Source organism: Mustela putorius, unplaced genomic scaffold (genome assembly GCF_011764305.1).
Source record: "Mustela putorius furo isolate JIRA1106 unplaced genomic scaffold, ASM1176430v1.1 tig00003899_pilon_pilon_pilon, whole genome shotgun sequence".
Classification (NCBI taxonomy): domain Eukaryota; kingdom Metazoa; phylum Chordata; class Mammalia; order Carnivora; family Mustelidae; genus Mustela; species Mustela putorius.
In genome coordinates, this window is record NW_025422048.1 from 19,514,791 (window position 1) to 19,531,602 (window position 16,812).

General features: G+C 39.3%; 1 protein-coding gene across 8 annotated transcripts in view; it reads left to right on the forward strand.

Annotated features, from left to right (window-relative positions):
* ENOX2 (ecto-NOX disulfide-thiol exchanger 2) overlaps positions 1-16,812 on the forward strand; it is a 267,589-nt gene that overhangs the window by 217,898 nt on the left and 32,879 nt on the right. For all 8 annotated transcript variants that reach the window (XM_004778712.3, XM_004778706.3, XM_004778710.3 and 5 more), the window contains 4 exons: positions 754-960; positions 6,413-6,646; positions 8,955-9,167; positions 11,077-11,183. In XM_004778712.3, the coding sequence (XP_004778769.1) occupies positions 754-960; positions 6,413-6,646; positions 8,955-9,167; positions 11,077-11,183 (761 nt within the window). The remainder of the gene's footprint in view (positions 1-753; positions 961-6,412; positions 6,647-8,954; positions 9,168-11,076; positions 11,184-16,812) is intronic.

Genomic DNA, 16,812 nt, shown 5'->3' on the forward strand with positions numbered 1-16,812 from the left:
TAAGTAGGTTTTTAATGACTCTCTATAGCCAAATTTATCTCACTTTAGTTAATGATTTCCCAGATGAGCTTACTTTCTCTGCTGTCTTTCATACTTCCCTCTAAATGCTGCAGGATTGACTCTGGACCTCACCTCTCCAGCCAGAAATTGGAAGAAGGACTCACTGGTATCAAAAGACAAAAACCTAGAAAGATGGTTTATAGTGCGGCTGACTTTGTCAGCCAGATCATTCTGGTACCCATAAATATTTTTGTAAATATTTACCCCATCCTTGCCAAATTAATTCTGAAACAGTTCCTTCAGTAAGCACAAACTTTTAGTAACTATCAACTGAATTAAGTAACTCTTCTCTCAGGGACCTTGGTTCCAAGAATTCTAGAAAGTAAGAATTTAAAGTGAGTGGGATTTCTCCCCAACTGTCATCTTAGCAAAAATGACTGAAAATAGGGCATAGCTGAGTTGTCCTAACAAAAGTAAAGAACAGAGTTAAAGAACTCTGGATGGGACAGACAAATGGGTCTGAGTCTTTATCATTTAGGCATCATGGTCACCAAACCATTGAATAAAATGATTTCCATGTTCTGTGGAGCAGAGATGAGTGCCTTAGAGGCCACATGCTTCTGGCACTTGTGTCAAAGTCTGATGGGGACCATACAGCTATCTCTGGGACATGTTCGTTTTCTAAGAGGTCTATCCCAAGCGAACATCTTAATTTTGTAATCTAACTTTTAAATTAATTGCCTTTCCACTCAGATCTTCCACCTCCTGCAACTCGAGAACGACCACCAGGATGCAAAACAGTATTTGTGGGTGGCCTACCTGAAAATGGGACAGAGCAGATCATCGTGGAAGTGTTTGAACAGTGTGGAGAGATCATTGCCATTCGCAAGAGCAAAAAGAACTTTTGTCACATTCGCTTTGCTGAGGAATATATGGTGGACAAAGCCCTTTATCTTTCTGGTAAGTGTTTAGTTACGAGCGGTGTGCCCACCAGACACAATGCAGAGATTGCAGCTCAGTGTATTTGCATTTGTGGCAGATAAAGTTTAGGCTTAATGGTATCCCCTCTTGCCTTCAGAGTTGGAAAATGAATGTTTGCACCTAACTTCTTTAAAGTTCTTTAGCAGTTCTCAGTTGTTTCCATTACCCAGAACTCCCTTACTTGTCACATCTGAGGTCCTTGATTACTTGGCTTACCTCTTAACACCATCTCCTAGTCCTTCACTTACATACCATGTCCTAACCACACTAAGCTAATTCTAGTTCTCAGAACGTGCCGTGGTGTTTTATGCATTTTCCTCTGGCTGTAATTACCTTTTCCATCCCACCTGCCATATTTACATCCTCACACCTCAAAGCTCCAGTTCAAGCATAACCTCTTCTGGAAAGCTGACTTCTCTTCCCACTGTGCCCCAAGCACCCCTTCCTTAGCACTTCCACAGTACCAGTGTTTCCTCCTACCATGACACCTATAGCACCATGCTAGAACTGTCTCTTTCCACATCTGCCTCCCTGACAAGAGTATGAATTCCTTAAGGGAAGGGACTGTGTCTTATTTAACTTCGAATCCCCAGCATCTAGGAAGAGGGGAGGTCAGTTAGATGCCTGTTGCAACAGGCCAGGGAAAACGTAATGAGAGTATGAAAAAGTAGGCTGGTAACAGGGAAGGAGAGGAGGAAGAAGATGTAGAATATTCCTTTTTATTAATTTTTTAAATTTTACTTCCAGTTAGTTAACGTCTAGTGTTATATTAGGTTCAGGTATACAATATAGTGCTTCAGCACTTCCATATATCACCCAGAGCTCATCCCAGCAAGTGCACTCCTTAATCCCCATCACCTATTTCCTCCATTCCCCCACCCACCTCCCCTCTGGTAACCATCAGATTGTTCTCTATTGTTAAGAGTCTATTTCTTGGTTTGTCTCTCTCTTTTTTCCCCTTTGCTCATTTGTATTGTATCTTAAATTCCACATATGGATGAAATCGTATGATATTTATCTTTCTCTGACATATTTCACTTAGCATAATTCTTTCTAACTTCATCCATGTCATTACAAATGACAGGATTCAATGGCTGACTAATACTCCATTGTGTATATATACTACCTCTTCTTCTTTTTTATTTTCACTACCTTTATTTTTATTATTATTTTTTATCGTTATGTTAGTCACCATACAGTACATCATTTGTTTTTGATGTAGTGCTCCAAGATTCGCTGTTTATGTAGAATACTCAGTGTTCCATGCAATCCGTGCCCTCCTTAATACCCATCACCGGGCCAACCCATCCCTCACCCCCTTCCCTCTAAAATCCTCAGTTTGCTTCTTGGACTCCACAGTCTCTCATGGTTCATCTTTCCCTCCAATTTCCCCCCTTCATTCTTCCCTTCCTTCTAATGTCCTCCATGCTATTCCTTATGTTCTACAAGTAGGTGAAATCATATAATTGACTTTCTCTGCTTGACATTTCATTCGGCATAATCTCCTCCAGTCCCATCCATATTGATGTAAAAGTTGGGTATTTATCATTTCTGATGGTTGAGTAATATTCCATTGTATATATGGATCGCATCTTCTTTATCCATCCATCTGTTGAAGGGTATCTCGGCTCTTTCCACAGTTTGGCTGTTGTGGACATTGCTGCTATGAATATTGGGCTATACTATCTACTCTTTATCCATTCATCTATCAATGGATGCTTGGGCTGCTTCCATAATTTGGCTATTGAGATGTAGCATACTCTTACTACATTTGCTAAGTGCTGTGAAATGTACAGAAGATTTGATAGCACTTAGGAATGATAATAGAACATTCCACAATAGACTGTTTTAATAAAACTTAAAGGGTGTTGCAAAACTCTGAAGAGTTGTACATAAAAGACAACATGCTGCTCAGGAGGTATCCATCTAAACATGCTCTGTGGCAACAACTATGTCCTAGAAACATTTTCAAGGCTGCCAGGGGAAAGGGGATTGTAATCATCAGTGATGTGAAAATAACTAAATTTTGCCCTTTAAATTTGAACCCACTCCCTGAAATCTCGTAAGTGATAGAAGTGCCCTGAATTGGATGGCTGATTAAAACAAACAAAAATCCTTTAGAAAAGAGACTGGGAATGTAGAAATAACCATTTTTTCTTTTGGAGTTTGAGCATCTTAGGGAACTGGCATTGTGCACGATGTACCAATCTCATAACATCACAGTATCTGTTATGTGTTTATACCAAGCTTTCATATCATCTTCTTGTTTGATCCTCTCCATGATCCTAGGAGAATAGGCAAGGTAATCATTAATAGCCATTTTTCTGATGGCTTAGATGATCAAATAAGAGGACTAAGTGTGAAAGTGCCTTGTACATTGTAAAGAGCCCTGGTAAAATGTGTTTATGAAATGTATTTATTCTTCCTCTTTCTAAAAAGAATGTGTAGTGGGTTTTGTGTTAAGGGGCATTATTCTTTATAACAGCTTCATTGAAGTATAATAATTGACATACAATGAAATTCACATATTTCAAAAATACAGTTTGGTTTTACTGACACATACATACAGCTATGAAACCATCACTACAGTCAAAATAATGGACATATTTACCTCCCCCAAAAGCTTCCTTCGTACTCCTTTTATGATCCCTTCGTCCTGCCCTACCCTTCTCTTCCCAGGCCCCCACTGCTCCATTGTCTGTCATATTAGTGTGCATTTTCTAGAGCTTCATATAAATGGAATCATATTTAGGTATGCTCTTCCTTCCTTGGTATAGACTCAAATTTTCATTTGGTATCACTTTCCCTGTGCTTGATTTTCCTTTAACAATTTTTATAGTACGAGTCTGCTCCTGATTAATTCTTTCCACATTTGTATATATCAAAAGTAATTTATTCTACCTTTCTTTTTTAAAGAGATGTTCTCTGGATGGAGAATTCTGGGTGGGCAGTTTTTTTTTTCTTTCTCAGATGTTACTTCATTATCTTCTTGCTTGTTTTGTTTCCAATAAGAAATATGTTATCTTTTTGTCTCTCTGCACATGTCTTAAGTCTATGGAAGCTTTTAAGATTATTCTCTTTTTTTATTACTGGTGTTGAGAAATTTGATTATTATATGCCTGGTATAAGTTCCTTCGTGTTTCTTGCACTTAAGTTTCATTGAAAGTCTTAGATCTCTGAGTTTTCATTAAGTTTGGACATTTTTCTGTCCTTATTTCTTCAAATATTTTCTTCTATTCCCTCCCCTCTCTCCAGCCAGGGGCCCAATTAGGCTATAGTAGGCCCCTTGAAATTGTCCCACATCTCACTGGTACTCTGTTCATTTTCTTTCAGTCCTTTTCCTCCATATTTCATTTTGAATAGCTCATATTACTGTGTCTTCAAGTTCATTAATCTTTTCTTCTGCAGTGTCTAATTTGCCATTTGTCCTGTTCAGTGAATTTTTTTCAACTTAGATATTGCATTTCAAATCTCTAGAAATTTAATTTTGGTTATTTTTTGTCTTTCATGTTACTAGTTAATATGGTTACATTTTCTCTAACTTCTTAAGTATATGAAATCTGATTATAATATTTTTTTAATGTCCTTTTATATTAATTATATTATCTGTATCACTTCTGGGTCTGTTTTGATTGGTTGATTTTTTAAATCTTTCCTGTGATTTTCCTTCTTTGAATATTGGGTAATTTTTTTATTGGATACCAAACATGAATTTTACCATATTGGGTACCAGATATTTTTCATTCCTATAAATATTCTTGAACTTTGTTCTGGGATGCAGTTTAGTAACATGGAAAAATTTTATCCTTGTAGGTCTTGTTTTTTAAGCTTTGTTGAGTAGAACCAGAGCAGTATTTAGTCTAAAGCTCATTTTTCTCCACTAAAGCAAAACCCTTCTGACTACTCTACTCAGTACTCTGTGAACTATCCATTTTTTTCCCTTCTCTGGCTTGTGGAGAAGAGAACTGTTACCAGCCCCATGTGAGCTCCAGGGGTTGTTACCTCTAATGCATAGATAGTTTACACACACACACACACACACACACACACACATCAATATGCAGCTAAATAATAATGGAGGACCCTCTGCAGATCTCTGAAGTCCTTTCTTTGTATAGCTTTCTTCTTTCCAGTACTCTGCCATATAAACTCTGTCTGCCATAGTCTCCCTGGATTCCTAGTTCAGTCTCTTCAACTCAGGGAGATCACCATGCCTTGACTGAGTTCCCCCTCCCTGTCCTGAGGCCTGGAAACTCTCCATGTAATAAACTGGAAAAATCATAGGGATCGCTACATTTGCTTCTTGTCTCTCAGTGATCTCTGTCTTCAAGGCCCAATGTCCAATGTCTTAAAAACCATTGTTTCATATATATTTTCCATATTTTTGGTTATTTAAAGCAGGAGTTGGTCTGCAAGCTTATGCTGAGAATAAATTGAGATAAATGTGTTTGGAAGCAGCTAGCTCAGCTTCTGAAACTTAAAAAGCTAATAAAAATTTATTAAGTGTTTTTTACATTTTTATTAATAGATTTAACTTGAGTAGTACAGCTGGCACAAAAAGTGGACATATGGACTTGAATCCTGTTTTTCTGAATTCTGATCTTATACCACTAGATTGTAAGCACACTACATCTTCTTTTTAAGGATCCCAAATTATGTATCACCTGGTTCGCATACCACTCCCCATCATATCCATTTTTTCCCAGAAAAAAAAGGTTCAGCTTTGCCAAATACATCTAGGAAGTAATTTGGGGGATTTAAATGTCAAGCTGATCCATTTAAATTTTATCAAAATTCTATATAATAGTATGACTGACACTCCTGAAGTTATCCAAAAACACCACAGTTTGAGGCTTCCTTTCCCATTCTTCCCAACCCATGGTGCCATATGAGGCACCATATAAGGCATCATTCTTAATACCATTACCCCTAGAGCCTCCCTCTGCCAGGGGTAGAGTGGCAGATGAAGGAATAGAATTCCTAGGAACAAGATTGCCCCAACCCATAGAATAGTAAACTGTGATCAGAAATGGAACTATAGGGCACCTGGGTGGCTCAATGGGTTAAGCCTCTGCCTTCGACTCAGGTCATGATCTCAGAGTTCTGGGATCCAGTTCCGCATTGGGCTCTCTGCTCGGCAGGGAGCCTGCTTCCTCCTCTCTCTCTCTCTCTCTCTCTCTCTCTCCCCTTTCTCTCTGTGACTACTTGTGATCTCTCACTGTCAAATAAATAAAATCTTAAAAAAAAAGAAATGGAAATATACTTCAAGCCTTTTGATGGTTCACCTTGCTAGTAGTGGGGAGAGAATTTAAGGTTGTGTGGTCACTTGAAACTGCTACAACCACATTAGAAGCACTAAACTTGGAAAAGTACTTAACAGTTGTTTCCACTATGCTACTCTTGTACTCCTCTCTGCCTCTTGTGCACTTAGGTTACCGCATTCGCCTGGGCTCCAGCACTGACAAGAAGGACACAGGCCGGCTCCACGTCGATTTTGCACAGGCTCGAGATGACCTGTATGAGTGGGAATGCAAACAGCGCATGCTCGCAAGGGAGGAGCGCCACCGTAGAAGGATGGAAGAAGAAAGATTGCGCCCGCCATCCCCACCACCAGTGGTCCACTATTCAGATCACGAATGCAGCATTGTTGCTGAAAAACTAAAAGGTACAGAAAGCACTTGAGCTTTGTGATTAGAAGAACCCCTTTCTTTGGGGGAAATTTAATAAATATATTTGTATTGTTGGCAGTTATCCTTTGAATTTCCCACTAATGGATTCTAAGCATTTCTTGTGTTAGAGTTCTGCAGATAGAGAGGTGTACCTAGTAACTGAAGAATGAAAAAAATTAGTCCCTTACACCTGTGTCTTTCCTCCTTCACTGCCTCAAGGGATGACGTTTTTCTCTCCAAACATGAGTAGGACAAGATACATTTTCCCCACTTTTCTACATCAGAGAATTTTAGCTGTGATTCATGACTTGGGACCTGTCAGCATCCCATTTCATTGTGGATTACAAGTTAGTTTTGAATGATAGAAGTTGATGTCACCCTGGAAAACTCTGGTAAAAATCCCTTTCCACAGATGAGAAAATGGGGACCCAGAGAGTGGTCACAGTGTCCATTCCTAGATTGCTCAGAGACTTAGTTACCACCAACCAAAAGACGACTTCTTTAATCACTTAAAATGGCCAACTTATTTCATGTGGTGATTGTGGAGACTTCGAGACATTGCTAAATCAGAGGGTTCTCCCTATAGTTTTTGTTCCTGTTTCCCAGCTTGACTCTCAGAGCCATTATTCTAATTTAACGCTAATTGCCCTGCCTGGCCTCCTGTGGTAGTAATTTAAATCCAGTCTTTTTCATTCTCCAAATATGGTTGATTTTATTGGATGAATGCTGGTGTCCTATTGATCTTGTTGATGATACCAACCTGGCTCTAATGGTATGAATTTTCCCTGTTTCTTGTGCTCTAGACTCAGCATGATGCTGCTAATTCCACTTTCCAAATAGGTCTCATTCACCAAACTTGTTTGCAACATAATAGCCTAAGGGATTCACACATTTTAAGAAATCCTTCATTAAGGGGCACCTGGGTGGCTCAGTGGGTTAAGCCTCTGCCTGAGGCTTCAGGTCAGGGTCTCAGGGTCCTGGGAATGAGCCCAACATTGGGCTTTCTGCTCAGCAGGGAGCCTGCTTCCCCCCCCCCCACCTACTTGTGATCTCTCTCTCTCTGTCAAATAATAAATAAAATCTTTTTTTAAAAAAGAAATCCTTCATTTGGATTATTTTGTCTTCCTGTAAGAGAAGAGAGACATAGAGTAGAGACAGAAACAATGGTACATTCTGAAAAGCTGGAATGGCTGAAAGCATTGGTAAAACGTCAAGTTCATAACACACCAAATAAGTCAATCTGATTTTTTTTATTTTTAGAGAATGAATGTGATAGTGTGTGGACCTCATGCAAAAAATGAGCAGCAAACATAAAGATTGCATGCAAGTAATGAAATAAAAAGAAGTTTTAAAGGGAAGCCTTACCTCTCATTATATGTCTACACTGAAAAATGGCAAGAGGCAAGAAGTTAAAACCACAGTGAGAGCTATTCCAATGGACTTAAGGGTTTCTGGCCAGACAGGGATGTGGAGCCCTAGAACAGGCCTTCAGTGGGATGCTAATGGATCTCTCTCTCAGGAGCCTCTGACAGAATATATAAGTGCCTATCTCAGGAAGCTGGGCCAGAAGCTTTGGATAAGTTGTGTTACTATTTTAACATCAGGGAACAACTCCTAACTAGCTGCAGAAATCTACTTGGAGGGTTCCTCAGGCAAGAGAATCAGGATGTGGAGAAATGTAGAAACAGAATGAACTACATCAAAATAGATTGTGACTGAGACTGAGTGAAAAGCCTGAGGCTGTGGACTGAATGCAGGAGTGATGCTATAAAAAGGTAAAAAATGTAAGTGTTGATGCCTAAAGAACTACCCGTGTAACTCTTAAGGCTCCTTCCAACACTGTGATTTTCTGGATCCAGGATATAGTTACTATCAAATTCAAGCTAACTCAAGACTCAGGTTTACTTGTCCTTATTAAAAGAACAGGAATTCATACATTACATACCTGTACACACACATAGTCAGAGAGGTTAAGAAATTCTCAATATGTGAAAACACTGATCAGTAAACTTTTACTCTAATCAGTGAACTCTCTATTAGCAAAGAAAATATTTTTTAAAAAAGAAGAAACAATTCTCTCTCTGAAAATTCTTCATAGACTGCCACCGGTCTGACGACTTTGGGGGTCTTCCGTGCTTTCAGCAGGCCTGGCTACCTGCTGCCTGTGGGTACACGCACACCTCCTCATCCTCCACAGTTCATTTAACAACCTCTTCCAATGAGCCACAGTGGTCTCCTTGCCAGCCTATTGGGTAGATAGAGCCATGGCTACTTTTGATGATTTAAAAAATCCTCTTTTTTCAGATGATTCCAAATTCTCAGAAGCTGTGCAGACCTTGCTCACCTGGATTGAACGGGGAGAGGTGAACCGTCGCAGCGCCAACAACTTCTACTCGATGATCCAGTCGGCCAACAGCCACGTTCGCCGCCTGGTGAATGAGAAAGCTGCCCATGAGAAAGACATGGAAGAAGCAAAGGAGAAGTTCAAGCAGGCCCTTTCTGGAATTCTCATTCAGTGTGAGTAGAAGTCAGAGCTCCGTGGAAGGTTGAGAGGGTGCTTCACTTAGACTCCACATTCCCCACGAGGGAACCAGGCCTACAAAGCCATCCTGTATCGAGGGCCAAGGACCCCTTCTTCACTGCCTCGTGCTCTCCTTAGATTGCCAAATGCCCAAGCTCCAGTTTAATGGGATACATTGTGGCACCTCCTGTATTCATTTTTTTTCTGTTATATCTCCTTCATCTTAGAAACAGCAGCACCGAACATGGTCCTGTGCTTTTACTTTTGCTTGTTTTCAAAGTAAGTTATATGCAGCCTCAGGCCTTAGTGGAAAGTTTGGTATTTGCTAAAGTTAGATTACAGCATCAGCATTTATAAGCTCTGTGCTTCAGATTTGCATCATTATCATATTATGTTTTCTCAGATACTACATTTTAGTGAAAGTATAATTATGTTTCCCAGGGTGATTGAATAGAAGCCAAATTTGCTACTTCTACCTATTGTTTTCACTTTGCTTTCTTCTTCTTCTTCTTCTTCTTCTTTTTTTTTTTTTTTTTTTTTTTTTTTGTCTGGATGTTATAGACACTGGATGGGTTGGGAAGCCATCAAAATGGCCATTTTCAAAAAGAAGTACTACTCCTGGCAGCTCTTTCTGCCCATGAGTCCTGTCCCTGTACTTTAATAAAACCACCTTTTTGCACAAAAAAAAAAAAAGAAGAAGAAGGAGAAGAACTACTACAAACTGTTACAAGAACTCTTAAATGAGACAGATTAGAAAAATTCTCAACTGATATTTTTAGTTCAACATATTATACAACTATGCACTCTTACTTTTTTTTGAGTAAGGAACTATATTCACCTTAAAAATAAGAGTATAGTTTTATGATTTGGCTTTTAAACAATTAAGGCCCACTCTTCCCATATATGACTTCCCACACTTGACTCACACATAATTAGGATTAAGGAAGAGTTCTTTCACTTTCCATTTTTATTTTGAAAATATATATGGGAATAGAATCCAGGCAGAGAAAGCATATGTTTTTAGGACTTCAGAACAAATAGAAAAAAAGAGCAGCAAGCATCATGGGACTATAAATCCCTAAATCATTCACAGACAAGTTACAATCAGGGCTATAAAGAAAAAAAGTAACACCTCTGGATTTTCTTAGTGTGACTACCCACCAGGAAGAGGCTCTTATCCTTCTGTTTCTCTCCCCCAAAAAGTCTTGTCTAAGTTTCCCTTCTCTTGAGCTAGTTAGGTAAAAGCACCAGCGTATTTGTACACATTTTTCCATTTGACATTTTTAAAGAGACTGTGAAAAATATGCTTTAGGACTGCACTTGCACAGTATTCTTCCATAAAACTTCTATTTCTCCAGTCAACAAGCCCATCTACACAGACTTAAGATAGATTCCGTTCATCTTGGGTTCCGATTTGATGCTTCTGGTTCAGTATACCTCAGGATAACAATAGGACGGATTCTGTTGAAGTCAGATATGCAAGCTCATTTTGTTTATAAAAGAAGCCTACGGTCCGAAGGAGCTGGTACAAGTTCGCCGCTCGCTGCCATGCGGTGCTGGGTTGTTAGTACTAAATCGCATTAGTACTAGGTCACATTCACCGCAACTCTTGCCTCACCTGCCTGGATAAGGACAGACTGCCTGTATTAAAAATTTAGTCACCATTTCACCCCAAACCTTCTGGAGTTCCCTTTCTTCATTCTGTATATTGGTATCTCTGCCTTTGAGTCTTCTTTAAGATCATGGTACCCCAACGCATGTAACATTTTCTGAGCACAACCGTAGCCTACTGGTGTCATACGAGAGATGTAACAAGCCTGATGCTTCTCTTACTTCTTTTCTCCTCTCTTTCGCCAACCCTGGATGATACTCCGACCTGATTCAACTGCTGATCTGACACTGCAGTTGAGCAGATAGTAGCTGTGTACCATTCCGCCTCCAAACAGAAGGCATGGGACCATTTCACAAAAGCCCAGCGTAAAAATATCAGCGTTTGGTGCAAACAAGCTGAGGTTGGTAACTTTTTACTCTGGTAGCCCCTCAGGGGGACAGTTTCTTTCTTTAACAAGTTATTGATTTGAAGTTTAGTCAAGAGTTAAATAGTGCCAAGCTCCCATGGTCACAACAAGGCTCTAATGAAACACTAAGATGTGTTCTATAGCCTGTCACTGTGACCAGACCATGTGCTGCCAAAAGGGTAATAAATGTGCATGTGTTGTCTTGAATGCATTCTGCTAGATGAAAACCTGAGTAGTGAAAATGTAGCTGTGATAATTGTAAGTTTACTTCTCCAAGCTAGCTAGTCTTGAGTACAATGATAATTACTGACCCGTGTGTCTAGTGTTAGAAATATTAGGGCTGTCTTACATTTATTAGAGCATCCTGAAAGTCCACACTGCTGTTACATTGGAGTGTTGAAATTTCTGAGCCTCTTTGATCAAATCCACTCAGCCATCTTTATAGGTGGCAGCTTTAAAGGTAACAGAGGACTCTGATTTCAGATTAAGGTTGACACCTAGCTCTGTACTTGTGCTCTGGTGACTTTTAGCACAGAATCTGTCTGATGTGATTAGGTTGCTATCCTGAGTCCAAGATTTAAAACCAAGATGGGCGGTTTGTTTTCGCTGATCTGCCTTTGGAATGGTGTTACCTATACTTCAAGTTCTTCTGTTCCTGTGGACAGCTTCCTTACCCGGCCCCTGACACTTTTGATCTGTGTGTGCAGCAACTTTTTCAACTTTGCTTCTGAGTCCTCTTTGCTAGTATGGTAGCAGGTTGTCATATTCCTTAACATTTATATAGCATTTGTAAGGCATTTACATTTTATAAAGCACTTTCACATTGTCTCACTTACGTGAACTTCCAGTAGATGTGGTGTAGTGGAAAGAGCACTGGATCTGGAGTCAGAGAATCTAGATCACAGCTGTGACACATTGCAGCTCTGTGACTTTGACAACTTAGACATTTTCGGTCTCTATTTCTTCACCTGTAAATTGGAGATATAATGAAACCATTCATGTGGGATTAAATGAGAAAAGAGATATGTAGAGTTTGAAAAATGTAAATGCTATATAAATGACAAATAGTAATATTTCAGTTTATCATTCTTAACTCCATAAGGGATAGATATGATAGCCGTGGTTTACACGTGAAGAAACTGAGACACAGAAATGTTAAGGGATGTACTCAGATTATACAGTTAGTAAGTGATCACTTCAAAACTAGAAATTCTTTTCGGAGTGTTGATGTAAACTGTCTTGGGCTCTTGAGTGAGTCATTTAATCTTTGTGGACCTCAATTTCCTAACCTATAAAATGAAAATAGCAATATATTCTTTCTGTCCTTCATGAGAATACATGGCATAGTTTGTGTGGCAACAATTTGAAAACTGTGAAGAGCATTTAGAGGAAAATAAGCCAAACCATGTTCATAAACTGATAGCTTCTGAGCCATCAGTTCTGGCTCAGCAGAGGGACCTGGGAGTCACTGAAGAAAACTCCCTGAAGACATCAGCCCAATGGATAAATAGAATAATACAAAGCTCATGATATTTTAAATTATTTTTAAAAAGAGAATTAGGAACAAAACAGGGAGCTGTTGTCTTATAGTAGCACAAGATGATTTCAGAATCCTAGGGCTACCTGACTTCGTTGAGCCTCAACAAACAAAATTCAACATTTCAATTCAAAAGTTAATTGAAGCACATTCTCTGTCTGAGGCATTATGACAGGCAATTCAGGATGAGATGGTCTTTGCCTTCAGGGAGCTAGAAAGGTAAAGAAAGTGATCAAGGGTGGGGAGTGGAGTTTAATACCCTAAATTGAAAATATCCACTCTTTAGTCTGAGCAGTTCAGAAGAATAAAGTTTGAGGGAGAATGCTCAATATGTCTTATAATTGTAGAAAAGCAGTTTTAAGTCTCTACTTTTCTTCAATATATATACACATGTATCCATTCTCAGGGTGGGGAAAAGCTGTCTGAACTGCCCCCCCTCCCCCGCCGCCCAGTGGAAAGCCCTGTCAGTATAAAAATGTCTTTTCATAGGAGGAAGGAAACCTCTGGTTTGAGCACTGACTTGTCCAGACCACAGCCCTTCTATAAATGACTTTGCAATAAAATATTTCCATGAATATTATTTATCAAGGCTCTCTGTAGAGAAGTATAGTTCTATCAAGCCTGCCTCTCTGGTGGGTACATACTTGAGTTTAATTATCTTCTCAGCAAAGATAGCCTATAAGCTGGACATTTCTCTGGCCTGTAGAGGAGAGCTATCCACTCTTATCACCTAATATTGTGGCAGTGCTTCCTTGACAGAGTGATGAGGATAAAGCACATGGCTAGCATCATTGTTAAGAGCTACGTGTTTCATAATGTATTTTGTAGACTTTGTAGAAACCCAGAAAAATGCTTCCTGCCTATTGGATTGGACTAAATTAAGACCTACCTTGAATACCTCAACCTTGATAAGTAAAACTACTGAAAGTGGAACATAGCTCATGACCTTCCCCTGGCATTGCATTTCCCAAACCTAAAAACGACCTCTTCTACTTTACATGGGTACCTCTTTAAATCATGGCTTTTTTTTTAACCTCTGCGTACTTTAACTTGACAATAGGAAACTCTAGAAAGTGACTGCCATCCTCTTAAATTGGGGCTATCTCTGAGCACCCCACTGAGAACCAGAGCATCGCAGTGGCTTAAACCAACTAGGCCGGCTTTTTCTTGGCCTGTGGTTCAAAGCTACAATTCCTAAGCCAGAGGTTTCATTAAGGTGAAAGTTTCTGACATTGAGCCTTTTTCGCCAGTTGCCTTTGAGAATGACCTAGCCAGTATCCTCCTCCTGTCACAAAGCACCTGTTCCTTGTCTTATTGTCATCCTACCAGCAGCCAACAGTGTCTTACTCTGCTGAGAGTGGGGTTGTTAAGAAGGGAAAGTCCCACCTTCAGGGAGCTCAGGCTCTCACCTCCACCTCAGTAACATATGCTGAACATACTAGTTTGCTAATAAGTCTTTCATTGGTTTACTTTTCTGATTTATATGTGTGTGAGGCTCCTACTGATATAACTGAAAAGGGTAATAAGAGAAAGCTAAAGTTCCTCTTTACTAAAAATTCGTATCTACAATTACTTTACTGACAGCTCTCTCTACTGTAGAAACTCTTTTTCTATAGAACTGTTTAAAACCTTGTGTTTCTCTCACTGAGAAGCTGGCCTAGATTAGACACTAAACCTTGGATGATATATAGAAACTAGAGCCGTAGCAGTAGGCACTAGGACAGACCCACTTGCACCCTCCCCACTATGAGATTTTATACCATCAGGCCAGAGGAAAGGGGACTTGACAATTGCTAGCATTCTTGTAAAGTGAGATACCATGATTGCTAAAATAACTTTCTAGATTTCTAAGTCTGCCATTTCAAACTCCGAAGAACTGTTTGCAGACAGATTGTTCAAGCTATCCCGCATACCCTTGTTTTAGGACCCATGTGTTCTAATACTAGCTGCTAGCTCTCAGGCATCGGAACACCTATTAACACACTTTGAATCAACCTAATTTTTATTTCCATGTATATCATACAATGGGCATTAGGAACTTGTGTTTGTGCTTTGCTTCACTGTACTGAATGATAGCTCAGATTCAGATTTCTACGAAAGTCTAGAAGCTGTCTATTCCTTTTCCATTCCTTCATCTGACCCTTCCTCACCAAGTATCTTGTTAATGTTGAAAGTCTAGGTAAGTACAGTTTTGTTACACAATTAAAAAGGAACTTGGCTTTACTGATAACCTTGTTACTATCATAACAGGTGAGTAAGATGAATTTAAGTTCACATAACTTTTTGTGGAACTATAGAAGTAGATACTTAATGTACAATGATTGCAATTTGATTACTTTATCATAAATTTTAAGTGTCAGCTGGTACAAAGGTGATTCTTTCTGTGCATTTCCTTCTGTCTCCGATTTCAGTTTAATTCTGTGTTAAAGTTCTTTCCCCTCCATTGTGGAGCAGTTTGTGAATTTCTAAGTATCAGAAAAAGTTATCATTAAAACAGACTCAAAGTCATCATGATGCATTTATAGAAATCACTAACAGTTTACTGTTCAAATGAAAAATGTCATAGGTTAACTGTGGTCAGGAGAATGGAATAGAAACTTGAGGAGTGCTATCTTTCCTTTTTCAATACAGTCTCTCAGTGACATGGCCCAGTCAATTTCAGGTGGAGATTTATAAATGAAAACTTTCAGAAAATGCCTGCCATTGCCACTCTTTTGGTTTCAGCCCTAGATCCAAATGTCAGGCTAGAAAAGGGGGCAGATCTGGGAGACAGCTAGTTCCCTTGCTTCTTGCACTTCAGTGGCTCAGAGTCCCCCTCCTGTACCTGTGCCCCAGCTAGGTAGAGTATCTTCCTTAGGGAAATTACCCTAAGGATTTACCTTTTAGTCCTTCACTCTGAAGGTATTTGTTAGGGTTTGCTTCCCAAAATAGAGCTTTCTTGACCCAACCAGAGAGACAGAAATAGGTATCTTAGATATCAAGTGCTTTAAAGGTAAGGCTTTCATAGAATTAAAAACATACTTGCTTTACTTAGGGGTACTGTCATTTGCTAAATGCTCCTCATGAGTGTGCCTTGCTGCGATACCCTGTAACCTCTGATGTTCTCTTTGCCTTTATCCTATTCATGTGTCTTTCTATTGGATACTTATAAGAGAGTAACAATACAGGGCTTAGTTTCTTTGTAGCTAAGGGGGACTGCCTGATGGTTAGTTGGCAGTCTCTAAGCTCCGCCTCTTTGTATGCCTGACTGAACAATGGAGAACAAGATCCCCTTAGTTTTTCTTACCCTCATTTCAGTATCAGCTAAAGGAATTGGTAACTCTTGTTCCTGAGGTATTTTCAGGCATTGAGGTAAAATTTACCCATAGGTCTTTCTGTTTCTGGAGATTTTTTTGAAGACATGAGAGACCTCTAGATAAGCTGTATTACTTAGTTATTGAACTTTTTATACTTCTCAGAAGAAATTATGCTTTCTTGCCCAACTGGAAGCAGAAAGATGTTTTGTAGGGCTGAGCAGCTACCGGGCATGTCTCATCTCTCAGCTAGATCTTCTTGCCCGGGGACATTTCCCTAGAAGGAACACAGTTTACTCTGCTGAGAAGCACAGTAACTTTCCCAGAGTCAGATGACATGTTTGTGAATTGAGAATCAGTCTCTGCTTACACCCTATGACAGGCTACATTTTTGTTAGGCAACTAGGAGAGCCACAACTTTTCCTGATGCCACAAGTTGTACAATATTCGAATTTGCCAGTGTCAAACCTCATTATAATCACCTTGCCAGTAACTGTTCTTTGAAGATAACTGAAACCCAGACTCCTGAGACAGAATGAATTCTTAAAAATGAGCAGTTCCTTTCTTCTCTATGCAATGAGTTTGAATAAGACATAGCAAATCTCTCTCTTGACACAACCCTTTAAAGTTCATTTTTCTCAAGCAAGTCACTGTTTTCTTCTATTTTAAATAATGCCCCTGTAGCACATGAGAGATGCTATGTTAGTAGTTCTATTTTCTATTATTTCAGTTTTTCTATTACCTCTTAACTACCTGTGAAAATACTGAAACCTTGTGTTTTTAAAAGGGACTA